General features: G+C 54.3%; 1 protein-coding gene across 1 annotated transcript; it reads left to right on the top strand.

Annotated features, from left to right (window-relative positions):
- Window positions 1-717: 717 nt before the first annotated feature.
- On the top strand, window positions 718-1,656 carry LOC128947338 (olfactory receptor 14C36-like). Its single transcript, XM_054291592.1, has one exon. The coding sequence runs from the start codon at window positions 724-726 to the stop codon at window positions 1,654-1,656; it is 933 nt and encodes a 310-aa protein (XP_054147567.1). The 5' UTR covers window positions 718-723.
- Window positions 1,657-20,752: the final 19,096 nt, after the last annotated feature.

Below are 20,752 nucleotides of genomic sequence, written 5' to 3'. Positions count from 1 at the left end.
AGGGCCAGGCCCAGCCCTTGGGCTCCTCCTGTGCAGGCTGAGCACAGCAATGGGGTGTCCCAGCTCCCTGTGCCCGGGCAGCTCTGGGCAGGGCAGCCTGGGAGGCTGGCAATGAGCCCACTCTCCTGACTCTGGGAAAGGCAGGAGTCACTTTGTGTGCCAGGGATCCCTCTGCTCTCAGCAGTGTCTCCTGGCTGTCCAGGGTAACACAGGAGTGGATTTCAGAAAGGTGCAAGTGCAGGGCAGCTGGAACAGGAGAGAGGGACAAAGCAGCTCCCCTCAGTCTGCACTAAGCCTCAGACAATCCTCCTGCCTCTCTGGACTCTCTGTTCTCCCCAGGTGCAGCAGAATCTCTCGTTCTGCCTTCTGTTATCCCCGTCCCTTCACCCAGTCAGCTCCTCTGCTTTAGGGGTACATTACTTATCCATGTCCCAAAACCAGGACTGGTCCCTGCCCTCACTGTTCCCTGCACCGACTGGGGGTCAGGGCTGACTCTCAGGTGTCCTGCAGGTCAAGGTCCAGCTCCTGACACAACATTGGCCAGCAGCAATCAGGGCTCCAGCAACAAAGGTGAAGGAAGATCTCCTAGACATAGAGAAGGGGGAGGTGTTTAGTGGCCAGAATGAGTCTATGCGAAAGGGCTTTGCCTTTTCTGTGAGAAATCTCCCCTCAATTATCACTGTAATTCCTTCTTCAAAAGGTTCCAATGTCCAGAGACAGCAAATGTTCAACAGCAGCTCCATCAGGCACTTCCTCCTGCTGGCATTGGCAGACACGCGGCAGCTGCAGCTCCTGCACTTCTGCCTCTTGCTGGGCATCTCCCTGGCTGCCCTCCTGGGCAACAGCCTCATCATCAGCGCCGTAGCCTGCAGCCACCACCTGCACACGCCCATGTTCTTCTTCCTGCTCAACCTGGCCCTCAGTGACCTGGGCTCCATCTGCACCACTGTCCCCAAAGCCATGCACAATTCCCTCTGGGACACCAGCATCATTTCCTACGCAGGATGTGCTGCTCAGGTGTTTTTCTTTATCTTCTTCCTTGCCACAGAGTTTTCCGTCCTGACCATCATGAGCTACGACCGCTATGTGTCCATCTGCAAACCCCTGCACTACGGGACCCTCCTGGGCAGCAGAGCTTGTGCCCACATGGCAGCAGCTGCCTGGGCCAGTGGTCTTCTCTATGCTCTCATGCAAACAGCCAATACATTTTCCCTGCCCCTGTGCCATGGCAATGCGCTGGACCAGTTCTTCTGTGAAATCCCACACATTCTCAAGCTCTCTTGCTCCAGATACTACCTCAGGGAACATGGGCTCATTGTGGTTGGTGCATCCTTAGGTTTTGGTTGTTTTGTGTTCATGGTTTTCTCCTATGTGCAGATCTTCAGGGCTGTGCTGAGGATCCTCTCTGAGCAGGGACGGCACAAAGCCTTTTCCACCTGCCTCCCTCACCTGGCTGTCGTCGCCCTGTTTGTCAGCACCTCATTTTTTGCCTACCTGAAGCCCCCTTCCATCTCCTCCCCCTCCATGGATGTGGCCCTGTCAGTTATGTACTCGGTGATACCTCCAGCCCTGAACCCCCTCATCTACAGCCTGAGGAACCAGGAGCTCAAGGCCACAATGGGGAGACTGATGACAGGATGGTTTCAGAAACATTAAACTGGTTGCAAATTTCTTGAGGTCACATGTAATAAAAGTCATCTTTGATAGTTCTTGTTGGTTTAGTGGTTGCTATGTTCTCTTCTTTCTTTTGTTTCATTTTTTTAATAATGTCCATAAAGAAATGCCATTGGTTGGGCCTCATTTCATTTATTTTCCCTCCACATTTGCTGTGGCTCACAAACTGTACCAATGCAGAGCTGAGCTCTTGGTGACTTTAAAGGAGCTAAAGGATCTGCCAACAGAGTTTTCACCAGAGTTCCCCCTTCTGTTCCCTTCTCTGGAGCTGCAGCAGCAACGGCTGTGTGCACAGCTGGGGGCAGATCAGGGCGGGCACAGCAGCTGTGCCCAGCAGCAGCAGCACTTGGTGTTGCCAGTGCTGCTGCCATGGCCCTGCCCCGCTGCCCTGGTGGCCCTGGTGTTGCTGCAGGGCCTGAGTGCTCTCGGGGCCGGGCACAGCCCTGGGGGTGGCAGTGCCGGGGCTGCAGCAGGGACAGGCCATGGGCACTGCTGGGGCAGCGCTGACGCCTCAGCCCAGGGCCTGGGGGCTCCAGGCTCCTTGCCCAGGCTCTCTCAAGAACACGCCCAGGCCAATGCTCAGCACAGAAAAGCCCCGTGAGCAGCCCCAGGCTGGCCGTGGGCAGGCTGGGGGCAAACAGCATGGCTGGGGCTCTGCAAGGGCCCTGGGGCAGACGGGAAGGAGCAGCAGAGCAGGCGCTGATCCATCCCCAGTGCGCTGGACAGCTCAGGGCAGCATCCCAGAGCGTCCTCATGGAGCTGCCAACAACATCCCCCCTCTGCAGCCCTGGCCTCTCCCCCAGCTCACACAGGTGCCCCATCCTTGCAGGCACAGACACGGCAGCACTGGCTCAGCAGCCCCTGTTTGCATTGCACAGAGCAGGGGGAGCACCCCCATGCTGTTGGTGTGAGGACATGAACCTGAGGGAGCACAAATGCCCTCAGCCCCTGGGGCCAGCAAGGGCTGGGGGACACCAGGGAAATCACAGGTTTGTCGTGGCCTTTGCAGTCAGCCAGAAAATTTTTTCCCATCAGCTGGGAGTTTCCTGCCCCACTGCAGACGCTGTTGCTCAGAGCCAGGGCTGCCTGGCAGCCACCCCCAAACAGCCCTGAGCATTTCCTATGCTTCACTTTTGTCTTCTCTCCTGGGGTGACTTCAGTAATTGTCTGTAGGCTCCTGCACTGCCTCGAGCTGCTCCCTTGCCAGAGGCTTCCCAGGCCAGGGGGGCACATCTGGGCTGCTGTGTCTGGCTCTGGGGCTCCCTGTTCTGGGCAGTGAGGAGGAGCTGCAGAGGCTCTGCAGGACAGACAAGATGGGCTTTGGGGCTGGCAGGAGAAGCTGAGGGACCTGGGCTGCTGGAGCTTCTGAAGAGGAGGCCCAGGGCTCCTCCTGCAACTGCTCCAAGGGTGGTTCCAGAGAGTCACAGAATCAGCCAGGTTGGAAAAGTCCTTGGAGATCATCAAGTCCAACCTGTGCCCTGACACCGCCTTGTCTCCCTGAGCCTCCTCTTCTCCAGGATAAACCACCCAAGCTCCCTCAGCCTCTCCTCACAGGACTTGTGTTCCACACCCCTCACCAGCCCTGTTGCCCTTCTCTGGACACGCTCCAGCCCCTCCATGGCCTTCCTAAATTGGGGCCCAGAACTGGACACAGCACTCGAGGTGTGGCCTCACCAGAGCCGAGTGCAGGGGAAGAATCCCTGCCCTGCTCCTGCTGGCCACACCATTCCTGATCCAGACCAGGAGCCATTGGCCTTCTTGCCCACCTGGGCACACTGCTGCCTCATGTCCAGCCTGCTGTCCATCAGTGCCCCCAGGTCCCTTTCTGCCTGGCTGCTGTCCAGCCACTCTGTCCCCAGCCTGTAGCACTGCAGGGGGTGTTGTGGCCAAAGTGCAGGACCCAGCACTTGGTCTTGTTCAACCTCACCTTGTTGGATTTGGGCCCTGCATCCAGCCTGTCCAGGGCCCTCTGCAGAGCCCTCCTACCCTCCAGCACAACCACACTCACACCCAGCTTGGTGTCATCTGCCGATTCGCTGATGCTGGACTCAATCCCCTCTTGCCAATCATCAATGCAGATATTGAAATCCACGCTGGCTGGCTCTGATCCTGCGACCATCCTGTGGGTGCCCTGGGATGGCACTCAAGGTGATCTGTTCCATAACCTTGCCGGGCACCCAGCTCAGGCTGACAGGCCTGGAGTTGCCCAGCTCCTCCTTCCAGCCCTTCTTGGGGATGGGCTCACATTGGCACCTCCAGTCCTCTGGGACCTCCCTGCTGAGCCAGCACTGATGGTAAATGATGGAGAGCAGCTTGGGGAGCTCATCCACCAGCTCCCTCATCCCCCTGGGATGGATCCCATCTGCTCCCAGAGGCACCTGTGAGCATCTGAGTGGCTCAGCAGGTCCCCAGCTGCTTCTTCCTGGATTCTGGGGGGCTGTTCTGCTCCCTGTGCCCATTCACCAGCTAAGGAGAACACTTGTCCTGAGGACAACCTGTCCTAATGTTGAAAAATGGGGCAAAGAAGGGGTTAAGCACCTACCCTTTTCCTTATCTTTAGTTACTCTATTCCCCAGTGCATCCACTATTGAGTAGGGGTTCTCCTTATTCCTCCTTTGGCTATTAGTTTATTTATAAAAGGTTTTCTTAATTACTTTTTGCAGAAGTGGCCAGGTGAAGCTCTAATTGAGCTTTCATCTCTCCACTTTTCTTTCTGCATGACCAAACAACATCCTTAAAAACTTCCTGATTTGCCTGACCTATTTTTTCTGAGTTCCCACAAAACCCTCATGCCCAGCCAGGACACTCATTTTCCTCTCTGGTTCAACTTTGGCACAGAGGGACAGGCTGCTCCTTCCCCCTTCAGATTACTTTCTTGAGGTGTGTCCATCCTTCCTGGACACCTTAGTTTTAACAGCTGTTTCCCTTAAAAAATCAGTACCTGATTCAGTACTCTCCAAATCTGCATCCTGAATAGGCCAAGGTTTGCCCTGCGTAATTCCAGTGTAGACATTTTGTTTATGTCCCTCCTTCTTTCAGAGGATTTTGAAAACTTGATTATTTCATCGTGACTGTGCCCCAGGCAGCCTCCGACCACCACATCTCCCACCAGCCCTTCTCTGTTTGTAAACTGCAAGAGACAGAGCTTACCTTGGCAGTGGAAGTGTCACCCAAAATTCAGCAAAATATTAAAACTCCATAACCGCAATGCAGCATTAAGAAGCAGCATTCTTTATTTGGCCAGATGCCCAGGTGGATAGCTCCTCCCAAAGCTGTGCATGCTGAGTGCTGGAAGGTTTCTGTTTATATTCTGTATTTTGCACACATATGCATTGATTGTCCTGGACTAAACACACATATGAAAATCATTTCCCCAAAATCATTAACATATTTCCCCTCCCCTTCACCCATGTGTTCTGCTGTCCTGGGGGGGTCTCTCTGGTGGTCCCTGGTGCTCGTGGGCCCCAATGTTCCAGCGGGCCGGGCTGAGCTGGCAGGACACTGAGGCTGGTGAATTTCAGTTCCCCTTCTGACACAATGGGCATTGTGTGGTTTTCACAGGCCTGGAGTTTTGGAGAACCAGCATTGTGTGTGCTCACCTGGTGTAGACAATTTATCATCTGGTAACATGAGGTTACAGAGTTAGCCATGACATCAAAGAGGTTCTGTGAGGTCATCAAGCAGCTACAGCATCATAGACTGTTTCTGTGACACCACACAGCCAGCTGTGAAATCACAGGGCAGAGGACTGACATCATAGAGCAGCCTATGACATCACAGAGTTGGCTGTGACATCAGAGGTCAGCTGTGGGACAGCAGAGAACAGGCTGTGACATCACAGACAAGGCTGTGATGTCACAGGGGGGCTGTCTGACATAACAGCAGGGCTGTGTGAGGTCACTGGGTTGGTCAGTCTGCCCCAGACACCCCTCACAGATTCCCCTCGGAAGTCCAAAGCTGTTCATGCCCAGCAGGGTCCCTGCCCCCTGGTATCCCCCTGGTCCACCTGGAGCTGCAGCCTCCCCCAAAGATGTTCCACAAGATCAAGTCCCAGAGCCTGACACGGGGATAGGGGGCTGGGCTGTGTGACCAGGACATCAAGGACATGGATTATCCAGGCCACTGGGGCCTGGTTTGAGGTCCTCAAGGCAGGAAAGAGGTCTGGCAGCTGGAGCAGGGCCTGGGAAGGGCCTCCAAGGTGGGGCTGGAGCCCTTGGGCTGTGAGCAGAGGCTGAGGGAGCTGGGCTGGTCCAGCCCAGAGCAGGGAAGGCTGAGGGGCTCCTCATCCCAGCCTGGCAGTGCCAGCCAGGAGGGGATGGAGAACACAGAGCCAGGCTCTTCACGGGGGCCTGGGGGGAGACAAAAGCCAATGGGTGGAAGAGGAAAGAGGGGAGATCAGCCAGGACAGGAGGAGATGAAATTAGTCAGGCTGGTTTCAGCATTTCCTCAACACCAAAAGCAGCCTGACCCCGTTTTCCATCCACCACTGACAGCTTTGCAAATCAGGAATTGTTCAGGCCATTTTATCCCCACTTCAGGACGAGCATCCTGATACAAAAACTTAATTCTATTTATATCTATCACAGAACCACATTTTTCTCAAGTTAATTTTAGTATGGAAATCACTTGTGGATGGTGGACATGTCAGATGCTGCATGGACGTTGCACATGGCTCAGGGAAGAGCATGGTTATATTGAATTTTGTCCTGTTCAACCATGGTCTGTTGGCCACGAAGAGAAACTTCCTGTGCCTCTGAGTCCCACCAGTTCCTGACCCCCAAAGGACACAAACCTGGTGAGTTCTGGTTCCCAATACAGAGGGGGCACCTGCGCCTCCCTCCACACCCAGAGCAGAGCTCCCTTGTCCCAGAGAGTCCCTGGCAATGCAGGGATGAAGGAAACAGGACAGGCTGTGGGGATCAGGGGCAGGGCACAGCCAGGGATTTGGGGTGGTTGTGAGCCCAGGGCAGGATGTGGCCCTTGGCCTTGGGGAACCTCATCCCATTGTCCTGGTCCCATGGCTCCAGCCTGGCCAGATCCCTCTGCAGAGCTTCCTGCCCTCCAGCACAGCCACACTGCCACCCAGCTTGGGCTCACCTGGGAACTGACTGAGGGTGCCCTCGATTGCCTCATCCAGATCAGCAATAAAGAGATTTCACTGACCTGGCCCCAATCCTGACCCCTGGGAACACCTCTGGATGTGACTCCATTCCTCAACTGCTCTGAGTGCCAGGGGTTGGATGGGGGAAAGGGTGGGGAGGGGGTAGGGACAAATTGTGATTTATTGTCAGCCATGAAGGGTCTTGATTTTTATATCTGTTCAGTCTGCATGAGGAGGGGCTGGGGATCAATATCAACTGGGGATTGCGGATACTAATTTAAAATGGAAAAGAAAACCAAAAAGGAAAAAACAATTCTCCTTTGATTGTTCTCAATATAGTAGATTCACTCTGAATACACTTCTGGAATCTCTCTAATTAGACACAGAATTCAAGACTTGAATTATTCCCATGGGCTTGTCTTGTTTGGGTGTTTTGAACAAATGTTTATGAGCTTTTCTCACTGAATTCCTGAACTGAAGAGATCAAGAAACAGGAGGCCTCTGTAAATGTAAAATTCATCAGACACCTCCAAGTTGCTGAGGATCCATCCTGATCAGAGAAGGAATGAACAGAAATGAGCACAGCTTTGTGGCTGCCCCAGCTTTGGGATGGGCCCTGGGCCTGGAGCAGGAGCAGCTGTTGAGGAGATGTGGTAGATAGGGACAGGCGCTCCGGAAGATTACGCGATGTCATGGAAAGGCAGGACCCCCTGTTCACCTAAGATAAGAGATTACCCTAGGAGTGTGGCCCCACTAACAGTAGTGCTAGTAACTTTCCATTCCTTACCCAGTAATTTTCCATTCCTTATTAACCATAGATAATAAGGACAGACCCCCTTTTGACGTAGAGAACACCTTAGACTATAAAACCCCACGAGAAGAAGTAATAAAGGCCTTTGAACCATCCCCCACGTTGGTGCTAGCATGTGTTCTTGGCCCGAGCGACCCTGGAGAGTGGGTTGCTTTGCCGTTTCCTCAGAACCAGGTCGCCTTGCCTTCCCGAAGGCAACAACTGGTGCCGCAACCCGGGAAAGCTGCAGTGCCCGGGGAACGGGGATTCGCCTGGACAGAGGGCGGCGGCTGTAGTGGCGGGTCCGACTACAGCGGGAGGGACGCCTCCGGACCAGCTTGGGCCATGGGATCCACAGCGAAGGTCGTAAGTCAGGCTCATGAGCAATGGGGAATTAAAGGTGAGCTCAGGAATTCTAATCTTGCTATTGCAAGGCTCTTAGAGCTCGGGACGATCGAATGTCCGGTAAATATATTATATTCGGAAGCGCGGGAGAAGTGCACTGCCGCCTCAGCAGAGGACTCTAAGTCTGCAGGCAGTGGTAAAAACCTCAAAGCGTGGGGGAAAGTAGAAGAGGCCCTACGCGAGACGTTAGAAGAACAGGAGATGCGGGAAGCCGCGCGTACATGTTTATTAGCTACACCAAAGCTGGGGGTGGGGGCCGCGATGCAGACCGCCTCTGAGAGCGATCGGATTGACGGCAGGAACACGCGGGGGCCAGGCGCGTTCCACCCCTTCCCGAGCCCGAGCTCAGACCCCCCGGAGCCCCCAGGAGACCCCCCAGAGCCCCCAGGGGACCCCCCAACCTTCCCGCGGAGCCCGCCGGGTCCTAGCCCCGCCGCGGAACCATCCGAAAAATCCGCGGTTTCTCTATCTGTCTCTTCCCCGCTGGTCGCCGATCCGGCGCAGGAGGCAGAGCAGCGCGTGCGATGCTTCTGGCAGGGACTCGCGGAGGAGGCGTGGAACGCGGCTGGATTGTTGGACCCCATAGGGATCGATAAAAACGCCCCCCCACCATATGCGTTTGAAAATGGCGCCGAACCGCGTGGTCAGGGCGGAAAGGAGGAGGCGGGGGTGGAAACGCAGTCAGGCTGCTTAACAACGCATGCGCGGGCGAGCGGGGAGATGGGGCGGCCCCCGCGGAGACGCGTAAGACCAATCAAAGCGCTCTATTCAAATTAGGTCCTTATAGGGCAAGGACCTAACCCAGCAGGAGGCGGGGGGACCTCAGGGGGAGGGAACGGCACCACCCCCGAAGGGAGGAGCGGGGTCGAAGCCGCACAAAACGGCACAGAGTGCTGGAAATTTACCGGCAGTCAACTTCCGGCTCAGAGTCAAGTAACAGCTGCTCAGACAGCTCAGGAGAGCCGACCGAGCCCGGCTGGGACTCGGAAACCGAGAGAGCAGAATTAATGCAGTTTCAAGCGAAACCGAATAAAGCTTTAAACAATATCGGGAAACAATCGCAACACGAACTCACCGACTGGGGAAAAATAAAAATAGCTTGTGGGGACCTGGCACCGGCAGCCACGATACACGCTTTCCCGGTGAGGATCACCGGAGCGCAGGGAAATCAACAAGGCACATATACCCCGGTTAATCCAAAAGAAGTGCGAGCGATTATCAAAGGGATTTCAGAAAAAGGGATCAACTCAGCTGTAGTATCCACTCTTGTGGACGGCCATTTTAGCAATGACGGTCTGCTCCCTTTTGATATTACGCAAATAAGCCGCATGCTTTTTGATGGGGCGGGGCGGATTGTATTTAAGCAGGAGTGGCAGGATGACCGCGTTAGCCCAGGCTTCTGGGGAAGGGCATCAACTCAGCGAGCTGTCCCCAGCTGGCACAGCTTTCCCTGGCAGCACCCCCACTCCAAGCACGCCCGAGAGGGATCTGTTGGAGCTGCGGGAAGACGCCTCGCTAGGGACTGTAGATCCTGGCCCTGTGGAAACGGGAGAGGGAGGGGGCATGCGGGCCATACTCAGCGTCCCCCCACTGTGAATGCAAGACGGCCCATCTATGCCAACCCCCAGTGGGGCAGGGGATCCTCATACCCCATTCCCCCACAGGGAGCAGTCAGTCTCGCACCCCCGCCAGCAGTACTTGTGCACCCCCCACCGCCACAAGCCGCGCCGGTGTCACAGGGCCACCAGGGGACGCCCCAGAGCAGGACCTCTGGTTGCCTTGGTCATGACAATAGGGAAGGAGCCCCTGATGGTGTGGGGGACATGCCGCCTTTACGGCAGCCAGGATCCCCACGTCATAGGATTTCAGTTTTGGGCAGACACGGGATCAGACTGCACGATTTTTCCCCAAGCACATTGGCCCGGGCATTGGCAATTCAAAGAAGTCCCTCCAGTGAACAGAGTGGGGGGGCAGTTCCAGGCATGGAAAAGCACCCAGCTGGTAGCTATAACACTTCACATGAAAAAGGGACCAGAACAGACAGTAGCAATCTACCCCTATATTTTGCAGAATTCTCCACCCCTGTTAGGAAGGGACATCCTTTCCATGCTCGGATTTCGGATTACAAATTTATCATGAGGGCCACTGCCGTACACCCCCTGCTGCCAATCAAATTGACTTGGAAATCATCAGACCCTGTATGGGTTGAGCAGTGGCCCCTGACAGAGCCTCGAGCGGCAGCCTTGCTGGAACTGGTCGACCGCGAACTGCAAAAGGGTCACATAGAACCCTCCACCAGCCAATGGAACACCCCTGTATTTGTGATCCCCAAAAGGTCGGAGAAGGCTATCGTCTCGTTCACGACCTGAGAGAAGTGAACAAGACGATCCGACCCATGGATCCAGTTCAGACACTGCTACCCATGAACTCAGCCATCCCCGCAGGGCAGCCATGCGCAGTACTGGATATCAAGGACTGTTTCTTTTCAATACCCCTGAACCCTGAGGACAGAGAATGATTCGCCTTTTCCGTGGCGTTTCGAAACGGCGAGCGGCCCAACCTTCACTTCCAATGGAGAATACTTCCACAAGGCCTTGTCGACAGCCTGACCATATGCCAAATCACCGTGGACAAAGCACTAATGCCGGTCCGACACTCCTACCGCACCGCAACCATCATCCAGTACATGGACGACATCCTGATCGCAGCACCATCGACAAGTCAAGTAGATCACCTGGTGTCCACAATCACAGAGACCCTTCAGGCCAACGGCTTCGAGATCGCGAGCGCAAAGATCAAGAGAGGACCCTGCGTGACCTTCCTGGGAGTAGGAATTACAAGCTCCTACGTGACACCCCCCGAGACGAAGGTCAACCGAGACGTCAAGACGCTCCACGATGTGCAACGCCTGGTGGGATCGCTGCAGTGGCTTCGCAACATTGTCTTGATTCCTCCCGAGGTCATGGACCCTCTGTACGACCTCCTGAAAGGAAAGCACCCCTGGGAACCCAAGGAGCTGACACCGCAAGCCACGAGCTCCCTCGACTTCATCGAAAGCCAGATGTCCACTGGCACACTTGCCAGGTGGAACCCAGCCGTGCCACTGGACCTGTACGTCCACTTTACACCGAAGGGGGGAGTGGGAGCACTGGCCCAAGGACTTGCTGAAAAGGCCCGGCCAATCCAATGGGTGGTCCTCGGAAGACCCGCTCGTGCATTTTCCCCAGGAATCGAAAGCATCGCCAGCCTCATCATGAAAGGCAGGAGACTCGCCTTGAAACACCTAGGGACCGAACCGACAAGCATCCACCTTCCGTTTCGCAAGCAGCCGACCACGGAGTCAGCCACAATATCGGAGTACCTGGCCCTTGCTCTCTCCGGCTTCGGAGGAGAAATCTCCTACTCCTCCAGACCGCCCTGGACTCAGCTGCTGACCATGGTCGACATGGACATGCCACTGAAGGTCAAGGACAGACCGCAGCCAGGACCAACGGTCTTCACAGATGCTTCCTCCACGACTTCAACCGCAACAGCAGTGTGGCAGGCAGAAGAACAATGGCACTGCGTCAAAGCGTGTGACCCCACACTGTCAGTGCAACACCTGGAGGCAGCAGCAGTGGTTTTGGCGTGCGGACTCTTCCAAGACGAACACCTCAACATCGTAACGGACTCCATATTCATGGCAAGGCTCAGCCTAGCCATGGCAGGACCAGGTGTGTCAACATCAGCAGCAGCCCTAATGCTGGAAGAAGCATTCTCCTCGTGACAGGGCACCGTGTCAGTCATCCACATCAACAGCCATGACCCAGTCAAAGGTTACTTCCAGATCGGCAACGACAAAGCGGATGCCGCAGCAAAAGGCGTTTGGACCTTGCAAAGAGCTCGTCAACTGCACGAGTCGCTCCACATCGGAGCCAAAGCACTGGCAAAGAGATGCGAAATCTCGACGGCGGACACCAAACATGTGGCAGCCACCTGCCCTCATTGCCAGAAGTCACCCCTTTGGACCTGCGGGGTCAACCCGAGTGGTCTCAAGCCCTCAGAAATCTGGCAGTTGGACTTCACCTGGTGTCAACTGCTGAAGCCCCGAGCATGGCTTGCAGTGACAGTGGACACTTATAGCGGAAGGGTCATAGCCACACAGCACCCCAAAACTAACTCCAAAGCCACAATTCAGCACTGTCTGACAGCCATGTCCTGGCTTGGTATCCTCAAGCAGATCAAAACGGACAATGGCTCCAATTTCACCTCCAAACCAGTACAGGAATTCGCCTCGAAATGGGGCATCACGTTAGTGCAAGGCATCCCATATAACAGTACCGGACAGGCCATAGTTGAGAGAGCAAACCAGACCCTGAGAACCAAGCTAGAAGTATTGGCAAAAGCAGAGGGCTTTGCCAATTCCATTCCCCCAGGAGATCAGGCACGTATGCTGGCAACCGCTTTGCTGGCACTGAATCAATTCCCTAGGGGAGATGAAACAAACAGTCCCGTCCAAAAACACTGGGCCACTCGAACGCTAGAGGAGGGCCCACAGGTAGTAATTAGAAACGAGCTAGGCGAGTGGGAACGGGGCTGGAGGCTGATGCTCACGGGGCGAGGGTACGCAGCTGTCAAAAAGGACGGCAAAATCAGGTGGTGTCCACTTAAGTCGATTAAACCGGACCTTCATAGTGAGCAGAATGAGACTGACGAGAATTGCGAGTCTTTGTTTACAGGGCATGCTTTTGGGAAGTCCTCGTGACGCGTACATCCCGGTTCCAGACGAAAGCGACAGACCACCAAGCCGTCAGGCAGCGCCCGAGAGACCCGCATGGGTGAGACCCAAGCACCAAGGGTGTTTCTGTGTGATTTTGCTGTTGGGGCTTGTCGCCAGAGGGCAAGCCAGCCCAGACCACTACCCCCATTGGCCCTTCAGGTGGGTCATGCGACACCTTAGTAGTGGCAAAGTGCTCAAAGAAATCACCACACCAAACACCCCATCCTTCATGCTCTGCATCACCGACCTGTTTCCAGGATAGCCAAAGGTAAACCCCTATTCCCCACACGTCACACACTCGTACCTATCCTACTGGTGCCCAGCTTTAAACCCTGGGAAAAGCTACTGCAATCACCCAGGGTGGGGATATTGTGGGCACTGGGGCTGCGAAACCATAGTTACAGATGCCAGACCGTCGGGGCCTGGGTGGGATCCACAAGAGCCAGACAAATTCTTACAGTTCACCTGGGCACCCATCGGCTGCAAAACACCCTTCTTCTTTCACGGAAACTTCCATCGAAACCAACATAAAATCCCTAGATTTCGGGCATGCACTGATTACAACATGACGGTCTTGCAGCCAGATCACCCTAGCTGGGCCACAGGCAAAACATGGACAGTAGTCCTTCAAGGGTCAAAAGAGAGGATGAACGTGCGAATTATCAGGCTCCAACCGTCGGCACCCCGAGCGGTCGGACCCAACAAAGCGATTAAAAGCGTGCCGAAAGGGAGAAACGTAACCTACCCCAAAACCTTACCCACAGGGGTTAGCAATGTCCCGACCGGTCAAGCGGAAACCTTTCAGATGAGCCACTTAACCGAGTCAGACTCAGACCCAATCCTTCGTATGTTAGAAGCTACCTTTGTATCCCTGAACGAATCCAACCCTAACCTAACCGAATCCTGCTGGCTTTGTTACGATGTCAAACCCCCCTTTTATGAAGGACTCGCTCTAAACACTCCCTTCAGTTATTCCTCAGCTGATGCCCCTCACCAGTGCAGATGGGATACCCCTCGCAAAGGAATCACCCTGAGTCAAGTCAAGCCTAACAGGAAAATAAGTGGGCAGTCCCATCCGCATCTGGGATGTGGGTTTGCCAGCGATCTGGAGTGAATCCTTGTGTGTTCCTTCCGAAATTCAATGACTCTAACGACTTCTGTGTCCAAGTTCTGATTGTTCCTAGGGTCCTGTACCACTCAGACGAAGAAGTGTACCATCTTCTTGAGGAACCCAGCTGGATCCATAAAAGAGAAATAATGACAGGTATAACTACTGCAATGCTGCTCGGCCTGGGAGCAGCCGGAACGGCCACGGGTGTCTCAGCCATAGCGACCCAGCACCAAGGACTGTCCCAGCTGCAACAGACCATTGATGAGGACCTGCAAAGGATCGAGAAATCCATCTCCTTTCTAGAGAAGTCGGTCTCCTCACTCTCAGAAGTGGTCTTGCAGAACAGGCGAGGCCTGGACCTCCTGTTCATGCAGCAAGGAGGCCTGTGTGCCGCCTTGAAAGAGGAGTGTTGTTTCTATGCAGACCACACGGGAGTAGTGAGAGACTCCATGGCGGAACTCCGGAACCAACTGGCTCAGAGACAGAAAGACAGGGAAGCCCAACAGGGCTGGTATGAGTCCTGGTTCAATCAATCACCTTGGTTAACCACTCTGATTTCTGCCCTGATAGGTCCATTGGCGATGCTGCTTCTAACAGTTACCTTCGGACCATGCCTGCTGAACAAGCTGGTCCCGTTCATTCAGAGCCACCTGGAACGGACCAACATCCTCTTCTTAGGCCGACGACAATTGCTGTGAATTTAACCAGGGAACACTGCTAATCACAAGATTTTCTGAACTTGTCTGGCAAAAGCTTACTCAGGTTTTCCAAAACCCCCTTTCCCTTGTCAAGTTACAACCATATACCTCATGTTAGTACCTATGTGTATGACTACCTCATTCATTTGTGAAAAAGAGGGGGGAGATGTGGTAGATAGGGACAGGCGCTCCGGAAGATTACGCGATGTCACGGAAAGGCAGGACCCCCTGTTCACCTAAGATAAGAGATTACCCTAGGAGTGTGGCCCCACTAACAGTAGTGCTAGTAACTTTCCATTCCTTACCCAGTAATTTTCCATTCCTTACTAACCATAGATAATAAGGACAGACCCCCTTTTGACATAGAGAACCCCTTAGACTATAAAACCCCACGAGAAGAAGTAATAAAGGCCTTTGAACCATCCACCACGTTGGTGTTAGCGTGTGTTCTTGGCCCAAGCGACCCTGGAGAGTGGGTCGCCGTGCCGTTTCCTCAGAACCAGGTCACCTTGCCTTCCCGAAGGCAACAAGGACCCCAAGGCCGGGGCTCTTGTGCTGCCCTGGGCAGATGGGATGGCAGCAGGGCTGCAGAGCTCTCAGCATCTCCTGCAGAGGAGAGCACGGCAGCCAGGGAGCCTCCTTTCCCTTGGCCAGGCACGTTCCCCCATGCTGGGGCTGAGTCCTGTGGCAGCTGCAGCTGCTGCTGTGCCCTTGCCAGGGGCTGAGGCCGTGGGGCAGTGCCCAGAGCAGCCTGGCCTGAGCAGAGCTGTGGGGCCAGAGCCGGCTGGGCTGGGCTGGGGAGAGGCCCTTGGTGCTGCCCAGAACTCAGGGCAGCTGGCAGAGCTTGCAGGGAGCTGGGCTGGGCTCAGCGTGCCTGGTCCAGAAACCATCAGTGTCCATCTCAGCCTGGCTGAGCGTGCAGGGGCCAAGAAGAGCAGCCCAGGTCCTGCAAGTTCTCTGGGTGGGAGCTGAGCTTGTGAGCCCTTGAGCCCTGCCAGGTGCTGGGGCTGCACCTCCAGCTCCAGAGGAGATGGGACAGATGGGAGCAGAAACAAATCATTCCTGCTGGATTCTTTCTTGTGTCTGCTTATATAGGTGACTTGGATCTATATGTAGAGGAGGTGTTTTGTGTCAGATAACACTAGTAGAGTGAGAAGAATAATATTATTTCACTGAAAATAATGTTTCATGCAAAATACACAATGAGGAAAAAAAGTCACATATGATCAGAAAATCATCTGAGTTTTTTAGAGGAAGAGAGGCTCATTGATGTTCCAGTAGCCAAACCTGTTCAAATACTTTCCTCAGGGCTTCCCTGAGATGAGAAGTGACCACCAGATGCTAAGGGCAGCCATAGCTCTCTGTCCTGGCAGATTTTATCTGGGACAACTCTTGCATATAGGGAATTTGTCTGGGGGAGTATCACTTTTGGCCATGGGCACCTGGAAAGTGGGAGAGTTCTTTTCCATGGGAAGGGAAGCACAGAGCCCCAGTTCTCCAGGGGCTGATGAGAAGCAGCTCTCAGCATGCCAAGATCAGCTGGACCTGTCAGGTGGCTCCTGGGAGGCCAAACCAGCCAGACCTGTTCCATCTCCCCTTGGTTCCATGAGGCCCTGCAGTGTCACAATGTTCCTCTTCTGCAGTGTCACAATGGCCCCGTGCTTCCAAGAGGCCCTGCAGGGTCACAGTGGCCCTTTGGGTCCATGGGGCCCCACAGTGTCACAGTGGTCCCCACAGGAAGGAAACCATGGAGCCCCAGTGTTTCAGGGGCTAATGAACTGCAGTGATAAGAGACCAAGGACACACAGATCTGTCTCTCCTGGCAGCTTTGTCTGGTAGCAACCCTTGTTTATTTGAAATCATGCATGTGGAATCCCAATTTCAGCCACTTCTCCCTGGAGGAGAAGGCCAGTTCTTCTCCACAGAAAGGAAAGCGTGGAGCCCCTGTGTTTGGAAGGCAGGTGAGAGCCGGCCCTCAGGAGGCCAAGGCCAGCCAGACCTGTCTGAAAGGGCAGCTTTTGTGTAGAAGCAATCAATGGATATACGACTTTTGGAGGAGGAATCCAAATTTCAGCCACGGGCACCTTGAGAAGGATGTTTCTTTTCAATAGGAAGAAAAGCACTGAGCCCCAGTGTCTGAAGGCAGGTGAGACCCAGCTCTCAGGAAGCCAAAGGCAGCCAGACTTGTTGGTAATGGCAGCTTTTGTGTGGGAGCAATCCCTGGATATTGGGAATTTTGGAGGGGGAATCCTGTTTTGGCCATGGATGCTTAAATGAGAAGGGCAGTTCTTTTCCATTTGAAGGAAAGCCCAGAGCACCAGGTTTTCACGGGTACATGAGAAGAGACCCTCGACATGCCAAGGGCAGTTGGACCAGCCAGCCCAAGCAAAAACTCTTCCCTGTTCCCTTGGATTCATGGCACCCTGCAGGGTCACACTGGTGGTGTCACATTGGATCCTTGGTTCCATCAGGCCCAGATGTGTCACACTGGCCTCTTGTTTCCATGGGGCTCCACAGTGTCACAATGGTCCCTGGCTTCCATGAAGCCTTGCAGTGTCACAGGGGTCTCCTTGGTGCTGCAGTGTCACAATGGACCCTTGGTTCCATGGGGACTCACAATGTCAGAAGGATCTCTTTGGTTCCATGAGGCCCTGCAGAGCCCCTTGATTTAACGAGGCCTCCAAGTGTCATCACGGCCTCCAGGATTCCATGAGGCCCCACAATGTCCCCATGGACCTTTGATTCCATGGGGTCCTGCACTGTTCCATGGATCCTTAGTTCCATGGGGCCCAGCAGTGTCACAATGGCTTCCTTGGTTCCATGGTGCCACGCAGTGTGACAACAGCTCCTTGGACTACCAGGACTGCAGAGTGTCACAATGGCTCCTTGTTTCAATGAGGCCATGTACTGTCACAATGGTCTCCATGATCCCATAAGGCCTTGCAGTGCCACAACAGACCATTGGTTTCATGGACCCCCATAGTGCCATTATGGTCCCCTTGGCTCAACAAGCCTCTCAAGTGCCACAATGGCCCTTTGGTTCCACAAGGCCTCCAAGTGTAGAAAAAGCCTCCGTGGTTCCATGAGGCCCTGCTGTGTCACAATGGACCTTTGGTTCCATGAGGCCCCAGAGTGTCACAATGGTATCCTTGGTTCCATGGTATCAGAATGGACCCTTCATCTCATGGACACCCACAGTGTTCACTGCAGTGCCCTTGATTCTACCAGGCCCTGCCATGCTCTAATGGCCCCTTGGTTCCAGTGTGTCCCAAAGTGTCAGAACAGTCTCCATTGTTCCATGAGGCCCCACAATGTCACTGTGCTCCCCTTGGTTCCCCATGGCCCCACAGTGGAAGAATGGACTCTTGGTTCCATGACATTCCTCAGTCCCAATGGTCTCCTTGGAACTGCAGTGTCACAGTGGCCCCTTGGCTCTGTGTGGCTACGCTGTGTCACAATGGGTCATGGTTCCATGAGGCCATACAGTTTAACAAGGGACCCTTGGTTCCCTCAGGCCATCCTGTGTCACAATGGACTTCTGGTTCCATGTGCTCTCACACTGACAGCAGCAGTCTCCTTGGTGCTGCAGTGTCACCATGGACCCTTTGTTCCATGAGGTTCTGCAGTAGAACACGGTCACCTTGGTTCCGTGAGGTTCTGCAGTGTCCCCATGAACCCATGGTTCCACCAGGCCTTGCTGTGTCACAATGGCCCCTTGGTTCCAAGAGGTTTCTCAGGGTCACAATGGTCTCCTTGGATCTGCAGTGTCACAACGGACCATTGGTTCAATGTGGCCCCAATGTGCCAAAATGGATTTTGGTTCCATGGGGTTTTGCTGTGTCACCATGGACCCTATGTGCCATGAGTTTGCACAGTGTCACAGCTGACTCCTTGGTTCTGTGAGGCCTCGCTGTCACCAAATCTCTGAAATATCAGAATAAGGGTCCTGAACACTCATTTGCTATTTCAGAGGGTATCATTTATTCAGGTGCAACATGGGATAACTCCTAAAAATGTGGACATGGAATTCTACCAGTGGGTTACTTATTTACAGTCCCTAAATGCGAATTACAATTTACCCATTTCCATAAAACCCACCTCAAGTTCTCAGACTCAGCCCTTGTTTTCTCTATTCCTGCATCTTTGAGCCAGGTTTCTTCTCCTTCTCTTCCAACCATCCTTGCTGGGAAAGCAGCCTCTGCATGCCTTGTTCTTGTGCTGAAAGTTCACAGGCAGGGTAAAAATGGAATGAAGCCTTTTGGTATCAGCCCCAGGCTTTGTGTGGGCAGGCAGAGGCAGGCAGGAGGCAGAGCTGTCAGCAAAGGAAGGGGCCAGCCAGGTGGAGCAGCCGGGGGATGCCAAAAGCCTGCAGGGACAGAGGCGCAGGGCAGGGACACCATGGGACAGCCTGGGCTGCACAGGGCACAGGCATGTGCAGCAGCTGCAAGACAGCCCTGCCAGAGCCAACTTGGGCAGCACTTTGGCCATGGCTGCTGGGCCTGGGCCTGAGGCAGGAGCAGGAGACAAGTGACCCTTGCAGGCCTGGGGCCTCATTGCCTCCTTGTCCCTGTCAGCAGCCTGGCAGGGGCTGCCCCATGCTCCTGCCCTTGCCATTGCACATCCCCACATGCCAGTGCCCATCCCGGCAAGAGCCCCCTGAGCAAGGAGGGAGGGACAGCATCTGCCTGGCCAGGGGCTGGGGCTCAAGCCTTGGCCCTTTGCATTCCTCAAACATATCCAGCTTTGCTCAGCACCAGAGACACCTTTGCCTTGTTTGTCCCCAGCTGTCATCACTGCCTCCAGTGTTCTGCTCTAACTGGAACCTGGGGACACTTTTTCAGTCGTGTTCCTCAGTGGAACCCATTAAAACTTCAAGAAACTTCAGAGTTTCAATTTAATTTTCAGTTCTTGAGAAGTTTTTTGAAGATGCTCTCAGGGACTGAGTCTGATGTAAACAACATCACTGCCCTGTGAGAATCATTAAAATTTTCCTAGTCGAGTTATGGGGAAAGATTTCAAAGAACTTGTAAAAAATACGCATTACTATTTCAAAGGATAAATTTTATTTTATTTCTCTTTACATCAGAGGTGATTGCAGCATTCTGTGATTGATATTGACCCAGGGTCACTCCTCAGCAGCTCTGGCCTGCTCACAGAAGCTGTGCCTGGAGCTCTGACCCAGTGTGGACAACCTTGCTCCACAATGCCCAGCCCCATCCTGTCTGTCCTCACTCCCCTGGGACCTGCTGTGCTTGGAGTGCTGGCTGCTCTCAGCCTAAGAGGTGTTTTCTCATTTTGGGTTTTTTTGAAGCAATCTGAAACTCCTGAGTTTCCCCACTGCAAACAGACACGCTGCTCAGGTGTGTGCCAGCCCCAGGTGCCACCAAAGCCACTGCAGAGCTGCCCTGGGCCAGCTGTGAGGGTGGATCATCAGCCCAAGCTGCACTGGGCCCCTGCAAGGGGCTGTGGCCATGGGCACTGCACTGACCCCACTGCTGGGTTTGGCTGCCACAGCCACCGAGAGAAATTCAACTGTCCTTGGAAACACTGGGGAGGACTGGGACATACTGGGGAACACTGGGAAGGCTGTGGGAGACACTGGGACATAGTGGGAGTGACACTGGGGAGGACTGGGAAAAACTGGGGACACTGGGGTTTTTGCAGAGAAGACTGGGGACACTGGGGTACCTGTGGATGATACTGGGAGGGACCGGGAATGACAGGGAATGAACTCAGGTGTATTGGGATGGACTGGGCTGTACTGGGAGGAACTGGAGGGGCACTGGGGTTGTACTGGATTCTACTTGGGATGAACTGGGCTTTACCAGGCTTATACTGGTCTGTACTGGGAATCAACTCAGCTGTACTGGTAGGGACTGGAGGAGGCTGATTTTGCTGTTCCCGCCTCCACTGCATCACATTTGCCGAGACTCCCGCACATCACCAGCTGCAACCAATCAGCACCAGGGATCCAGGTCTGAGGGCGGTGCCTGGATTGGCAGCATATTTTTTTTTTTGCTTACATCTCCCATCATGCCCTGCGGCCAGATACAGTCCCTTTGCAGCTGCGACTAAAACGTCCGTCATGCCCTGCGCTCCACAGAACCCCGGCTTCCGCCCCCATATGTCCCATAAGTGTCCCCCAGATCCTCCAGGATTCCTCAGTGCTCCCTCAGCGCCCATTCTGGACCCCCTAAAGTGTCCACGTACCTCT

This window comes from Melozone crissalis, unplaced genomic scaffold (assembly GCF_028551555.1).
Source record: "Melozone crissalis strain CALT ecotype California unplaced genomic scaffold, PUWL_Pcris_2 ptg000096l_1, whole genome shotgun sequence".
Taxonomy (NCBI): domain Eukaryota; kingdom Metazoa; phylum Chordata; class Aves; order Passeriformes; family Passerellidae; genus Melozone; species Melozone crissalis.
The sequence above is the reverse complement of the archived record's forward strand: the minus strand, read 5'-3'. Positions and strand labels throughout refer to the sequence as shown.